This window comes from Phascolarctos cinereus, unplaced genomic scaffold (genome assembly GCF_003287225.1).
Source record: "Phascolarctos cinereus isolate Bilbo 61053 unplaced genomic scaffold, phaCin_HiC Scaffold_2;HRSCAF=192, whole genome shotgun sequence".
NCBI lineage: Eukaryota > Metazoa > Chordata > Mammalia > Diprotodontia > Phascolarctidae > Phascolarctos > Phascolarctos cinereus.
Genome location: NW_027555625.1, coordinates 207,065,729 through 207,080,558, shown reverse-complemented (window position 1 = coordinate 207,080,558; position 14,830 = coordinate 207,065,729). Strand labels below are relative to the sequence as shown.

The following is a 14,830-nucleotide window of genomic DNA, read 5'->3' as shown; positions in this document are numbered from 1 at the left end:
GTCTGAGTTGGTCTGGAGTTCAGTGTGAGAGGTTGCAAGAGCCACTAAAGAGATGGTGGATATCTTATCTGTCCTATTTAGGGATATTTTGTTTATGCCTCTGGGGGAGAAGTTCAGAAAAGGAAGCTCACAAAGCAGCTGCCAGCTCCCGCATCCAAACCAGTCTCCTTGTAAACCTGAGCTAGTGGGGTCTCATGTAGGAAGTGCCTCAGATGGAAAGTAATTACCCACAGATATATTCTCATCAGGGCAGCCTCATAGGTAGCAAGTTTTCTAGAGACATTAATGGTAATCTTTCATTTCTGTATGGCACTTTATAATATTTCAAAGTATTTTCATGGTGGTAATCACATTTGTCACACTTGAGCCTCGGTTGATGTTCTCAGGCTGAAGGTAGTTAGGCTTCCTAACTCCTCCAACACTTCAGGAAAGGATAGAGATAATTTTTTTCTGAGAGACTCTTTTTTTTCTTCAGGACAGAGACACTCAGTGTTACTGCAGCTACAATTTACATCTTTCTTGGCTCCGAAACTGCTTTTGTGAATCTTCGATGACTCTGGACTAGGGTCATTCTTATTAGCATTTACCATAGAACTTAGAATAAGGAGAGACACACTTTGGGCAGTTTGGATTTGGATTTGTGGGCTTATAGGAGTATAGAATTCAGAACTGGAAGGGACATTTATCTAACCTCATCTCATTTTACAGATGAGGAAACTAAGACACAAGACAAGGCAAGGAATGTGTCCAAAGTCAGATATTCTGGTTATTTAGGAGGTATGATTGGTTAGGATCAGAGTTTAGGTTCCAGTTCTGGTTATCTGATTCCAAATCCTGGGGTCTCCCAACATGAGAGAACTTACAGAGCTGTTACTGTGTAAGCCAGGTTCAGAGAAGAGAATATCCTTTCTATTCCCCAATAGAATCAAGTTTATTTATGTCATCCTGGTCATTTATTAAGCACCTGTATTTACAGGCACCGTGTGTCCGAAATGTTTCGGGATTTCCATTCACAAATTAGGGGAAAAGTCTTTATTTATATCCATATCCCTAGTTTTGAATGAAGAGTACACGTTTGGAGGCAGCTAAGTGGCGCAGTGGATAGAGCACTGGCCCTGAAGTCAGGAGGACCTGAGTTCAAATCCAGCCTCAGACCAAACGCTTACTAACACTTACTAACTGTGTGACCCTGGGCAAGTCACTTAACCCCGATTGCCTTAAAAAAAAAAGTACGTGTTTGTTATCAATGTACTGTGTGTATGGTTCTGTATTAGTTGCTGGGGGGCAGGGGGTGGGGACAGGGAGAGAAAGAAAGAAAGAGAGAGAATATGAGAATATAAATATGATCAGCACAGTCAAACCAAAGAGGAAGAACATGTTCATTCAGCAAAAAGCAACAACAGTATAGAGAAGCATGTGCCAGTTGCTGAATCAAAGACACAGATAAAGTTTAAAGAGAGAGGGAGAGTTAGAGAAGGCTCTGTGGAAGAAGAGGTAGGCTTTGAAGGATGGGTAGGACTTAGATAAACAGAGAGAGGATAGAATTTCAAGTTAAGGAAGTAGCATGTTCAAAGATTTGGAAGTAATAGTATGCCTGGTGCTGGGGGACACTAGTTTGGCTAGGGGAGGTTTGTTTAGCAGTGTAGTGGAAAACGGGTTAGAAAATTTGGGAGCCAGATAATAGAGGCTTTGAATGGCAAGAAGTTTGGGCTTCTTGAGGGTTTTTGATGTACACAAAGAATCATTTTAAGATGATGAGTACATCTTGTAGTGTATGTTGAGAGGATATACTAGGCACTCTAGGGGGACAAAGAAGATCAAGACAGAAACCATACCCTCAAAGAGCTTGTAATCCAGAAGTAAGATAAAAACACTGAGAATAAGATGACAGTGAAAGGCAGTAGCTGAAAACATCAGTAGAAGAGCTAAGACAGCATAACATTCACTGGCAAACTAATTGCAAAGTTCCTGACATGGGTCTGGACCTTTACAGTCTTTTTATACATATTCTCTCTTTGGATCCTTACAATACCCCTGGGAGGGAGGCAAGACGGGTTCTTGAACACAAGAATTACAATAGAAGTTAAAAAGAAAAAAATCATTTTAGGCTGTGGTGGTCAGGCTAGGCTGAAGGAAGAAGTAGGCTTTAAGTTGGTTCTTGAAGATGAATTAGTAGGTGGAGATCGGGAAGGGATTCTACTAGGTATAAGCAGCAGTGCTGGGAGTAGAAAGGTGAAGGCATGCTGGAGGCTCAGTGCTAAAGTTAGGGAAGTAGTGGGAGATAAGGTTTGAAAGGTGAGGGATAGTGTGCAGTATTGCGGGTAGGGGTAGCTCTGAAGTAAGGAGTACTTGGTTGTTAAGTCCTATTTCTGACACGTGCTGACTGTCTGACTTCGGGCAAGTCAATTAACCGCTCAGTGCTGCAGCCAACAGGTGAGTTGCTAATCTATACTTGGGGAGGGAGTTTTCATACTAGGAGTTTCCTCCACACCAATAGAATCATAGGTCCAGAGCATGGTTAGACAAGGGGGAGGGAAGCAGGAGTCATGGGTGATCAGATGTGCTTTAGCAGAGTAGATTGGAGGAGGAGCTGGAAGCCAGAAAAATAGGCAGGAGCCTATTTCATTACTTTGAGCGAATTGTTATGAGGACTGGGACTGGGGCAGCTACAATAAGAATGATGGGGAGGGGACAAATGCCAGAGAGATGGCTAAGGAAGAGCCCAAGGAACCGAGGCAGAATGTTAAGAGGGACCAAGCCAGAGTGCCCAGGGTCCAAATACTACTTGTATCAATCACTGCCTGGGCAGGCTTGGGCAAGAGTACTCATCTATACCATGTGGAGGTTGAATTAGATGGCCATTGACCTGCTTTTCAATTCTAAATCTGTGATCCTAATAGATTCTCTTGGTCCCATGATCCCCTGCTCATTCTGACTATTGACTGACCTTGTTTCAGAAATGCAGACACTGACTTTCTTTAAGTGACGTTTCCCAGTGACCTCTGCCTCTGAAACACCCCCTGACAGGGAGATAGAAAGATGGTCGTCAGGGGCCTGAGAAGAAGCCAAAACATCAGTCATATGAGAGGGCACAGCATCTGTGATCCTATGAACTCGGTGACTCGTTAGATGCTGAGGTCAGAGGAAGCTAAGAGAAAGGGAGACCTGAACATATTTTTAGGCAAAAGGGAAGGTACCAGTGGAGGGGCTCAGTGATTAAAGATCCAATAAATAAATAAATCCATTTATTTAGTGCCTACTATGTGCCAGGCACTGGAGATACAAAGACAAAAGCAAAAAAATCCCTGTCTTAAGCTTCTAACAAGGGAGACTCTGTGTGTGTGTGTGTGTGTGTGTGTGTGTGTGTGTGTGTGTGTGTTTATCCATGGAAGTATATACAATGTGAGATGGATTGCTGCTGGTGCAGGCTCCCTGTGGAGAAGGGAGAGGATGGGAAAAACCTGGACTGCTACTGAAGCACCCTCACAGTTGTGTGCTCTGTGATGTGTTTGTGCTGCCTTTCCAGACATTTGGCCTCTGGGGAGGATTGTCAGGGAGCCAGGCTGCTCAAAGTGCCAGGACTATTCCCCTCTCCCCACTGGTCTCAACCTAAACCACACTCCCACGCAGATAGGGTCCTGAGTCCTGGGAGACCCTCCCCGGAGAACAGAAGGGAGATGATTCAGGGGTGAGTAGGATGGAAGGGAGGGAGATTTGGGTACAGTACTACCCAAGACTAGCCAGCTCAGTCAGAAATGGTCTTCCCTATCTCCACTAGCTTTGTCCCTTTCTCCTTTCTTATCAAAGCACATAACTCATTCTCTTGTGCTTTTGCAAGGCAAAGGAACTCTTTACCAGGAAACTAGCTCTGTCAGGAAACTAATTCGTACACAACTACCCAATAAACTGAGCCAAGCATGAGTTTTGTCTATAATATATGAGCTGCCTCTTGGGTCCTTCTTGAAAGGAGCTTATTTTTAGATGTTTCCGTGTACGTGCTCTGTCTTAACCTGTTCACTCACTGCTAGATAAGCCAGATTTCTGAAACTTGGAAATTTGTCTGTTTTCTCCCTTCATTTATTTCTCAACTTGAGCCATAATCTCCCTGTGAAGACGTCATTGCCTTCCCCATAGCAACGCCTGGTGGTCCCTCCATCAGTCAATACCCAGTGAGAGGAAGAAGCAACCACTAGTCTGAGAGGATCCACTGGCGTGCCATACCTGGACCTAATGATTACACAAATGTTGGAAGGAAAATTATACAGCAGCTAAGATCAAAATGGGCATTTCTCTAGACTAATATAGCATGCTTTTGGGGCTGGGAAGTTTCCATCTCAAAACAGTACTTTTTTAAGAAAGCAAAAGCACTTTGTATTGAAATGAGGGGCAGACAGACCTGTGAGGCTTCTTTAGCTCCTCCAGTGACTCATCATTTCCTTTCCAACCCCACCTTCCAATCTATCTCTCTATATCTAATCTCCAAAGCCAGCAGGAAGCATGACCTGCTCTGGGTCAGGTTCTTTGGGGTGAATTCATAATGTCCCACTAATCCACTCTTGTCCTTTTGGACTCGTGTCTTAAGCCACCAGGAAGTATGCGTTCAGTGAGCTGGCTTCTCTAGGCAGGACTCAATATTGACTGTCTGATTGACAAGTATTTACAGATGATATGGCCATCAAGTTTCCCTAGAGACTGTCCAGCCCCCAAGAGGCCTTTGGAAGGGAAGGGAAGACAGGCCTCTGTGCTGCCCACCCTGGGCCATGTGAATGTTGGGCTGTCGTTCAACATGAGAGTTTCAGAAATTTCTGCCTAGTGCCATTATTGCCAAAAGCCCAAAGACAATGTCATATAGCAGTGCTAAAGCCCCTTGCATGGCCTAGAGAAAAACTCATATCCCCATCTTCATAGGAGCACTGAAATAAGAGCAATCCTTTCTGTGATCAGGATGTAGTTTGGTAAAAAGAACACAAGATTTGAAGTCAGAAGACTTGAGTTTGAACCTCAGCTTTAATATTGTGTGCCTGAGTTTCTTACTCTGTAAAATTAAGACATTGTACTATCTCTGAGGCCCCTTCTAGATCTAAATCTTGTGGTTCTGTGACTTAGAATGTTTGGGGGTTTTTTGGGGGGGAGGGATAGTGAGTGTGTGTGCATTGTGGGGAGTAGAGTGTTCTTTGAAGGTCTTTGTTCTGATCACCAGTCTTAGGGGATTGTCTGACAACCCTCCCAGAGACCATACACCCAGAAAATCATGTTTGCTATCAGATCCAGGGGTGGGGAACCTGCCGCCTCAAGGCCAAATGTTGCCTTCTAGGTCCTTGGGTGTGGCCTTTTGATTAAGTCCAAGTTTTACACAACAAATCCTTTTATTAAGGGGATTTGTTCTGTGAAGTTTAGATTCAGTCAAAGGGCCACACTTGAGGACCTAGAGGGCCACATGTGGCCTCGATGCTGCAGGTTCCCCATCCCTGAGCTAAGCCAGAGAAAGTCAGCATGACCACACAGCCAAACACTTCTCAGGCATTGCCCCTCTCAGAGTCTGCCCCTACAGTGGTCTAGTTGTAGCAGCCTGTGGGTCTGCCATTATCTTTAGGCATCCTGTGGCCTAAAGCTAGAACTTCTAAGCTTTACCTCAGTGTGAAATGGCTGCCTGGAGGCCTGCAGATGTGTAGGAGGCATTGTGTGTCTCTGTATCCTCTGATATGTTTGTGGAGCAGTGCCTCTAACCTTGCTTTGTGGCCTCCTTTCTCTCACAGGTGCATATACTCATGGGATCCTGTTATAAGACAAAAAAGTTCCTGCTTTCGCTGGCTGAGAACAAGCTGGGACCCTGCATGCTCCTGGCCCTGAGAGGCAATCAGACCATGGTGGAGGTGAGTATGTGTCTGGGCCTGGCTCAGCAGCGCTGCTTGGACACTGTGTAGTGAGACCCAAGGAACAACCACAACAAGGAGCTTGGGGGATGGGGGAAGGCGAAGTACCACGGGGCAGGGACTACCTTAGCACTTTTGAGTATCTCCGTGTCCAGGGCTCTTTTCGCTCAGCCATCCCACTTCTTCACCCAGTTGATGAATGGCCCAATATTTTAGAGAAGGAAGCAAGGGACAGTCCACAGTACTGGTGTCCTTGGAGAGTGAGGGTGAGGACAGGATGACAGATGATCATGGCAGGCTAAAGAGAGCACTGGCCTTGAGGAAGGAGATATAGGTTTAAGTACTATCTCTGTTATTAACTATGTGACCTTCAATGAGTCAGTTTATTTCTCTGAAGCTTAGTTTCTCCATCTGTCCAATGAGAACCTGGGTTAGATGATCTGGAAAGTCCTTTCCCACTCTAATGTTTTGGGATTATAATTCAGCTCCTCCTCCTGTCACCTCCTTTTTATTTCTCCCCTCCTCTCTTCTTTTGATCTTCCTGCCCTATAAAGAGCTGGGGAGACACACTTTTCCCATTCATTCATCCTACTGAAGGAAAGCCTTCCCTCCCTCCATTTCTTCTTTCCAACCTTTAAAAAGAAAAAAAGAAGGGGATAAATACTTTACCCAGTTTGCCAAGCTCCATACTGCCCTGAGCTGTCCCTGGCTTTTGAATATGTGTCATCACTTCCTTACACTTTCAGTGAGTCAGGGTATGGTCTCCAGTGTTTCCTATAGATCCTGTTGGAAGGTGAGGCCTTCTTTTCCAGAGGAAGCTTGAGGGAAAGACTACAATAACCAGTACTTATTCTGCAAGGACTAGAAGGTCCAGGTGTAGGATGAGGAAGCAGGTGCCCAGGTGCCTGAAACATCTAAGTCAGCAAAGTGATCTGGATGATATTTGTCCCCTCTCACCCCGTAAGAGGGACATGTAACCTCGGCCCTTCTCTGTGCCTCTAACGAGTGACCATCACGGAACATAGGTCTTCTAGTCTGAAAAAGAATTCTCCCACTAGTAGCCATCCAGTCTTCCTCACATGATGGGGAACTCAGTACTTCTTGGGGCAGCCCATTCCATTGTGACAAGTTCTTCCTTGTGCTGAATGCTGGTTTGTGCCAGGTGGATAGATAACCTGTAGCCAAACACCCTTAGGGGGCATAGGGACCTAATGAGTCTGTAGGTAGGGAAGGGAGAGCAGAGTTTGTCTATCTTGTTCCCGTTTCCTTCCTTTGTTGGTGTCCTGAGGCCTACATGAAGCTCCAGAGACATGTTCAGAAAAGGGGAGAAGATTGGAAAATTTGAATAGGAAATCAGAGGGAAAAGGAGAAAAGAGTCCTGGATCAGGACAGTTGACTAATGCAGGTGAAAGGAGGAGATGGTGAAGGGGATTGAAGGGCAAGAGGGAAAGTCCTGATTTTCAGAGCAAACACCTCTGGCCTGATAGACTTGAATGGGAATGGGTGGGAGGTTATCCAGAAGGGAGGATGTGCAAGGCTTTTCCGCCATGGGTGAGTGGTGGCAGCTGGAGCTCTGAGGGCTTACACTCCAGAGTCCCCAGAAGCCAGGCTACTTCCCCCACAGGAGAGTATAGAAACAATCCCTCCACTCTGCTGGCCCCTGCTCACTCTTCTTCCTGTCCATCTCCCTGCCAGATTCTCTGTCTGATGCTGGAATACAACATCATAGACAACAATGACACCCAATTGCAAATCATCTCCACCCTTGAAAGTACCGATGTGGGGAAGAAAATGTATGAGCAGCTTTGTGACAGACAGAGAGAGCTGAAGGAGCTGGTAGGTCTTGACAACATCCTGGCCATGTAGGTGATTACCCAGCATGCTCTGGGTCTGTTACTGGGATTGAGACAATTATCTAGCTTCTTTCTACCTTATAAAATATCTCCATGGAGGGCATAACACTCCACTGGCCATATACCTGACTACCCCTTTTTGACCCATCCCATCCATTTGACCCTGTAGGATGCAGAGCTCAAACACCTATTTGAGGCTCCCTGCAGGGCTTCTGAGAAGAGCTGGCACAGGGTGGGCAGGGCAGCGATGGACTATGAAAAGTGAGGATAAAGCCCAACAGATGCTTATTTCTTTTACAGCAAAGAAAAGGGGGGCCTACCAGGTTAACTCTGCCTTCCAAGTCCACAGTAAGTATCATTTTTCTCCCTTGGTTGGGCTGCTCTCTGTAGGAGCGTGGAACATGGCCTTGTGTTGGTATGAGTGGGGTGGTCAGTGAATGAATGATAAATGAGGAATAATTGGCTGTGCGTGATTTTGCCTACCTTCTCCTGATCCTGTCTGGGGATGGAATTGCCGGAGATGGAACTAGGCTGTTTCTTTTCTAGGCATTAGGTCATTGGATGTCCTCATGAGATGGTTGGGTGAGGTGTTGTTACAGCGGAAATGCTAGCATATTTATGTAGGGCTTTAAGGTTTGCACAGTGCTTCTTTGCATTTAGTTCTGAATCCAGAGTCAGAGGACCCAACTTTGAATCCTGGCTCCACTACTCCTAACTTGCATGGTCTTGGCCATGTCAGTTCCCCTCTGAGGGCCTCAGTTTCCCTGATCTATAAAATGCGTTCATCAAAATGCTTTCTCTCCAGCAGCTAAACCTGTGGCCTATATAGGTACAAGCATCAGAAGATAAGCCGCAATTCAGTTAGCCATCCCACCCAGAATGAGGTTTATGGGCTGTCTGTCTCTCCAGGGGCTGGACTGTCCACCCAAAGCTGGGAATGTCTTACTGTACAATATCTGAAGTCCCTTTTAGTTCTAAAACTGACAGAGCAGCCCTAGGTGTCTTGAGGGTCCAGTGGTCTGCCCCTTACTACCATCTTCAAATGGAAGGGTCTCTGTGGAGGGTATGAGTCAGTGATTTAAGGTGTGAGACAGCTCAAGAGAAGCTTTTACCTCATCTCCTCTACCTGTTCACTTCCCTTCTATGCATATTCCCTCAACTCCTTACCTGCTTTCTGGAAGTAAGATCAGAATCAGACCTTCCCTGACCTACCTTTCCCAATTATTTCCCTCAATGATGGAGAAGGCATGGGCTTCACAGGGTTCATGTTTGAGCACATGAAAATGCAGGGTGAGTAAGGAATAAAAAGCCAGACCCTTTATTCTTGGCATTGGCAAGATGGTGCAAATGTAGTTCACTCTTTGGGGAGGTCTCAGAAAGGCAGACCCTGACGCTTTGAGTTTAGAGATGGAACCCATATTTCACCCCGTAGACCTGAAGTCATCCAAAGTACTTAAATCTTCTTGTTAGCCAGAATATGTCTGTCTCCCCACTGGCTATACATCTTGTTGACCCATTCTGTCTATTTGACTCTATAGGATGCAGACCTGGCTCGCTTGTTGAGCTCTGGCTCCTTTGGTAACCTGGAGAACCTCAGCTTGGCCTTCACCAACGTGACGAGTGCCTGTGCCGAGCACCTCATCAAACTGCCTTCTCTTAAGCAGCTAAACCTGTGGTCCACTCAGGTATGAGCACTGGAAGATGAACCATCTCAGCCAGGCTCTCTGTTTCCCAGGGGGCTGGACTATCTATCTACAGTTTAAAGGCTCCTGGGTCCATGTGATGATAAGTCCCTTTGGAAGGCTTCTCACTATATGAGTCATTGTTCTAAGTCTGGCTTGCACAATATCATTCTTGGAGGCTTTGACACCCTGTATTTGGATAATATTCTTTCATTCTAGGAATCTAGGCCAGTGCTCAGGTGTAATTAGGGAATTGCTCTGGTTTCCAAGCAATTGGGTTTTTTGGCATATAGTGGGAATGGGTTTTCACCATCAAGCAAGCCCCAGAGACTACTTCACCCCAACTCCAATTTGGAGAGGAGAGGAGATGATCCCATGAAGAAGGACCCACATGAACTTGATTAGTTGATGCTAGATGTTGAAGGTTAATTTCTTCCTTAGATTGACAGCTTCATAGGTTCCTTAGAGCTAGAAGGAATGGGACCCTAACCACAAAGTTAATGAGTTATCCAATTTACCAGCTATTCCAGTGATTACTTTGGTATTTTAAACAGTTTTTACCTTTTAAAATACAATGTGGTGGGCTGAACTGATGGCTGGTAATGAATAATTAGCAGAAGTTTATAGTTGTGTTAGGTAGGATGCTTGATCAGCTACAGGTCATACTAGATGGACTTCCAACTTTCAGATTTGGTGCTTTACAGAAAATCTGCAGTAGTAAGAAGGCTTTAACACTCCTAAAAAGCCAGCCATTGTTTGGCATAGATCCTCTTTTGATTTCTAGGGACCACATTTCCCAGTGTAAATATTACTCTTGCCCTGACCCCATATTCTTCAAGGTAAGAGTGACTGCACTCATGATGATTTTACGGCAAATCCTTCCTCTCTTAACCTTATAAGGAGAGGAGAAGCCAAAACACAAGTTCAGAACTGGACTTCAAGGTTTGGATGGAGTACAGTGTGTTGGTGGCAAGGGCCTTAGCTCAATTAATTAATACCTGTGTGACCTCGGGAAAGTCAGTGTTCTCCCTTAGTTTCCTTTTCCATAAAATGAGAGGTTTGGACTAGATCAGCTTTAAAGTTCATTACAGCTTGAAATCCCATGATCCTATAACTGGGACTTTAAAGTACTTCTCCTAAACTCCAGCTCCCAGTAGTGGGTAATTCTCTGTCCGAGGGTGCCTTGCTGAGCAACAGCAATACACCATTGGACCATCTTTCTCTATGGCTTTGAGTTTCTCATCTCTCAGGAAGCTTCTTAAAGGCTTCATAAACCAGTGCCTCCAAGACTTAGGAGATTGGGAACTGAGTTGGTCTTGTGTCCTCACAGTTTGGAGATGCTGGTCTGCGGCTCCTTTCAGAACACCTCACCATGTTGCAAGTGCTGAACCTGTGTGAGACACCTGTCACCGATGCCGGCCTGCTGGCCCTGAGCTGTGAGTTTCCACAAGAAAGCCTGGGGATTCCTAAATTGGAGGGGGGTGGGGAAAGGCTCCCACACTTTTTGAAGGTGTCTACCAATGCTTAATCCCTGAAAAGTTTCTTGGTGATAGTGGGAAACATTACTCTTTTGGAAGAATGAGTGCAATACATGGTCCCAGTGGCATCAGTTGAACTGAATAGATCCCTGTCTGTCATCTGAATCTCATTCAGCTCAGATACCAGCTCATTCCACCTTCAGGAGTTCCCCTGAACAGCCATGACCAGCAAGGTTGCTCTTACTTAGGGGAGGTACCACAATACCTCTGTCCAAAGCCTGTGCTTGGAGTGGCTGTGCAGGAGTCATGAGGAAATTGTTTCTAGGTGAACTAAGCCACATTGAGACACTGGGAGACCAGAATATGTTGAGAATTAATTGAAGGCCTGGACCAAATCACTCAGTTCATTCCCTCATTCAGTAAAGATTCTAAATCCCTCTTACTTCTACTTGGATTATTGCTCTGGGAACTACATTCTGTCCGCTTGCCTCACCTCTGGAAACCCTGCTATACTCCCGGTCAGGAGGGTGTGTGTGTATGTGTGTGTGTCTCCCCACTTCTGGCTCCCTTGTCTCTCACAACACATTTCCCTCTTTCTGTCTTCATGTAGCAATGAAGAGCCTCTGCAGCTTAAACATGAATAGCACCAAACTCTCAGCAGATACCTACGAAGACCTGAAGGTATTTTAGCTGGGTACATGGGGGACCTCAATACACAAAGCATAGACAGAGTTTTGGAACATATGACCAAGAAAATCAAAGCTGGAGGGGTTTAAAAAACTATAAGGAATGCCAAAGTTAGGAAAGACCTTAGAACCCAGAATGACAGAGTATAACAGTAGCTGGCATTTATGTAGTACTTCATGTTTTGCAGAGGTTTTTAAGTATATTTTATCATTTCCTGTTCTCAAAGGTCTAGGCAGGCCCCAGGCCTGGCTTCGCAGATAAAATCAAAACTCCCATTGACTCTAAGCCCACTTGTACCATTCCTCCTGGTTGTCACTAGTCTATCCACATTTTACTGTCCCAGGTGTCTCCTTAGTCTGAACAGGAGAGGTGATAGCATTATTATCTTTTGCTTTGGTCAGGTCATAGCAAGTGTGTTGAGTGTAGCAATGGATGCCACATTTTAGGAATGACATTGACAAGTTGGAACTCATCCAGGCAAGGACAGCCAGGATGATACAGGGGTTGGACATCATGCCATTTGAGGATTGGCTGAAGGAACTAAAGAAGCTTAACTTGGAAAAGAGAAAGCCTTATGTGATCCCTGATGGCTGTCTTTGAATATTTGAATGGATGTCACATAGATGAGGAATTAGATTTGTTACACTTGATCCCAGAGGGCAGAATCAGCAGTAGCGTTTGGAGTTTTCAGAGACCTAGAAGTAAAGCAATCAACCAAACCTGAATTTGGAGAGTTTCCCTCCCAGCTAGAGGTTTTCACACAAAAGCAAAATGATAACCTGTTGAAGATGTTATAGAAGGCATTCTTGTTAAGGCACAGGCCAGACTAGATAGACTCTGAGGCTCCTTCCAACTTTAATATTCTTTAATTCTGTGGCTTAAATAAATTAATAATCAATACATTCCAGAACAGTTTCCATAGTTAGTCTCATTCTCACTTGTCCTAAGCCTCAGTTCTTCTGAGCCCCAGGCAGCTAGCATGGATCCCATTAGTCCTGGAAAGGATGCTACTGAAACCCCCTTGAAGGAGTTCCCTTCAGGCAGCCAAGACTAGTGAGGGATGGGGGGTTGGATTCCTTGATGGGGAGCATAGAAGTCAAGCTAGGAACTCTATTCCAGGCAGGGATAGGTGGCACCTGATTTCCCAGTGACTGTGATGATTATTCCTTTGAAACAGGCCAAGCTGCCCAATCTGAAAGAGGTTGACGTCCGCTACACTGAAGCCTGGTGAATTCTCTCTCGCTCTCTTTAAGTTGTGACAAGAAGGAAAAATTTGAAAACAAAACAACTTTTGACTAATAGCTGTAGAACAGCCCATTGTGGGGTCTTGGATCTCACCACCCTGGCTGTGAGATAGATGGGGGAGACTTTCTTGGGGCAAGGGGCAGGGAGGGGGGTGGGGGGTGGGCTTTTAAGCATGCCCGGCCCCTGCCTCAATCTTTTAGATTCATAATTTTAAAAATCAAACTAACCTGAAAAAGACTTTGTAGCAATGAGAGGATTATCAATGGGGGTGGGTGGGGGGAGGGGGAGGGGAAAAGAGGGAGGGGAAGGGGGAGAGACCCCTCGTGAATTTCCTTTGCTTTGGTGATGATGCCGTGTGGGAAAAGCAAATTCAGAATCCCCCATCACTCATAATTCCAATTGGCCTTCCTGGGGGCCCCCTTGAGGGACTCTCCAAAAAATAAGCCATTTGCTACCCAGAGAAAAAGCCCAGATCATATCATCATACCTCTCCCTGTGTCCTTGCAATTGTTATGCAAAGTAATTTTGTTGTACATAAGATTTAAATAATGCACCTATTTAAGAAATGGTTCACAAACTACAGGTCTGGGACCTGTCTTTTATTTATAACTTGTTGATTCTTTTACCCCTTGGCGTATAGTACTGTATAAACTAGTCTGCTGTCTTGTTATTATTATTTTTTTAAAGGAAAAACCCTCCTTGAATAATTGCCTTTTCGTAATGGATCCTGTATGCTAACGCTCTCTTGTCAGCCCGTCCGTCCATCCGTCCGTCCGTCTGCTGCCGTGTTTATGATTTCAGAATGTCTCAAACATCCTCACTGACTGAAGCCTGAAGACATTGGGAGCAGGGAGGGAGGGAGGGAGAGGAGGCCACCCACCCGAAGTCTTGTTCCTGAAAGATCAGCCATCTTTCCTTGCTCCTTTATCAGGCTGGGGATGTGCTAACCATTTCATCACCCCACCCCTTTCCAGGTAGGATAGTTCCCTGCCAAGAGAGAGCTAGATTCATGATTTGCCTCCACCATTCTCTGTTGTCGTCCAAGATTTCAAGATTTCTAAGTCCTGCCATCATTTTGTGTCGCTCGGCGTCCTCACTCACGCATGCCTGCTTTTCTGCATGGTCTCTTGGGAGAAGAAAAACCCTTTGCCACTGACCTATAGCCATCCCTTTCTGTAAATGTGACCACTAGTCCTCAGAGCTCCTGGCCTCCCCACAATTGCTAAGAAGGGAAGAACCTTTCCTGGATGAATAAATAGTTGGCTTTTTTCCTTTTGAGCCATGACTGTACAGAACAGCCTTTGGGGGAGGGGGTGTTGCTTGGGGTCCCCTTTTCTGTTTGTTTAGAACAAACACTCTCCCCTTCAGCATCTTTAAAATTTCCATGTGGCCAAGGTAATATTTTTATCAATCTAATTCATGTGACTCAGCGGGAGCCACGCTTTTTGTCGTTTTATACTTTGCTAGGTAGTTTTTATTACCCTGTGCTGTGCCCTCTTTTTTTTTTTAAAGAAAAATTGGGTTAAGTCTCTTAATTCATTTTATGTGCCAGGTTCTTTGTGTTTTCCTTTGCCCCTCAAGCCCCATCCTGCACAATTGGCTTCAGGTTCAGGAAGACGTTGATTAAAAAAATAATAAACAATTGGCCACCTTTCTCCTTTGCACTGTTGCTTTACCCAATGGTTTCCTACTTACTCCTGTTCTGTAGCTGTGTACAAAGAGATGTGAAATACTTTCAGGCAAAATAAACTGTAAGTGACTCGCTTTTAGCTGTGTGCTCTGTATAGCTTTGGAATCATGATTGTTTGGTGGGTGGACTGGAGCTAGGGGCCTGGGCACTGAACAGGTAGGGGGAATTGGCCTTGGGAGCAAAACTACTAGAATGCTTACACAGGTGCTGCCAAGTAGGCTTACACCCACATATCAGCTCATGTCCTGCCCAGCCTCTCACAGAACTCTAGGGGGCTGCTGTGATAAATGCTTCTGGTAGCCTGTCATATCTAGGGTCAGCA

General features: G+C 45.3%; 1 protein-coding gene across 4 annotated transcripts in view; it reads left to right on the top strand.

The window, feature by feature from the left end:
- CMIP (c-Maf inducing protein) overlaps positions 1 to 14,587 on the top strand; it is a 270,937-nt gene extending 256,350 nt beyond the window's left edge. For 2 of the 4 annotated variants that reach the window (XM_020992642.2, XM_020992639.2), the window contains 8 exons: positions 5,757 to 5,873; positions 7,569 to 7,709; positions 8,027 to 8,074; positions 9,265 to 9,411; positions 10,739 to 10,844; positions 11,497 to 11,567; positions 12,751 to 12,800; positions 13,571 to 14,587. In XM_020992642.2, the coding sequence (XP_020848301.1) occupies positions 5,757 to 5,873; positions 7,569 to 7,709; positions 8,027 to 8,074; positions 9,265 to 9,411; positions 10,739 to 10,844; positions 11,497 to 11,567; positions 12,751 to 12,800; positions 13,571 to 13,613 (723 nt within the window). In that variant the 3' untranslated portion in view covers positions 13,614 to 14,587. Of the gene's footprint in view, positions 1 to 5,756; positions 5,874 to 7,568; positions 7,710 to 8,026; positions 8,075 to 9,264; positions 9,412 to 10,738; positions 10,845 to 11,496; positions 11,568 to 12,750; positions 12,961 to 13,505 lie in introns of those variants that run through there. The other 2 variants (XM_020992640.2, XM_020992641.2) reach the window with 2 other exon arrangements.
- Positions 14,588 to 14,830: the final 243 nt, after the last annotated feature.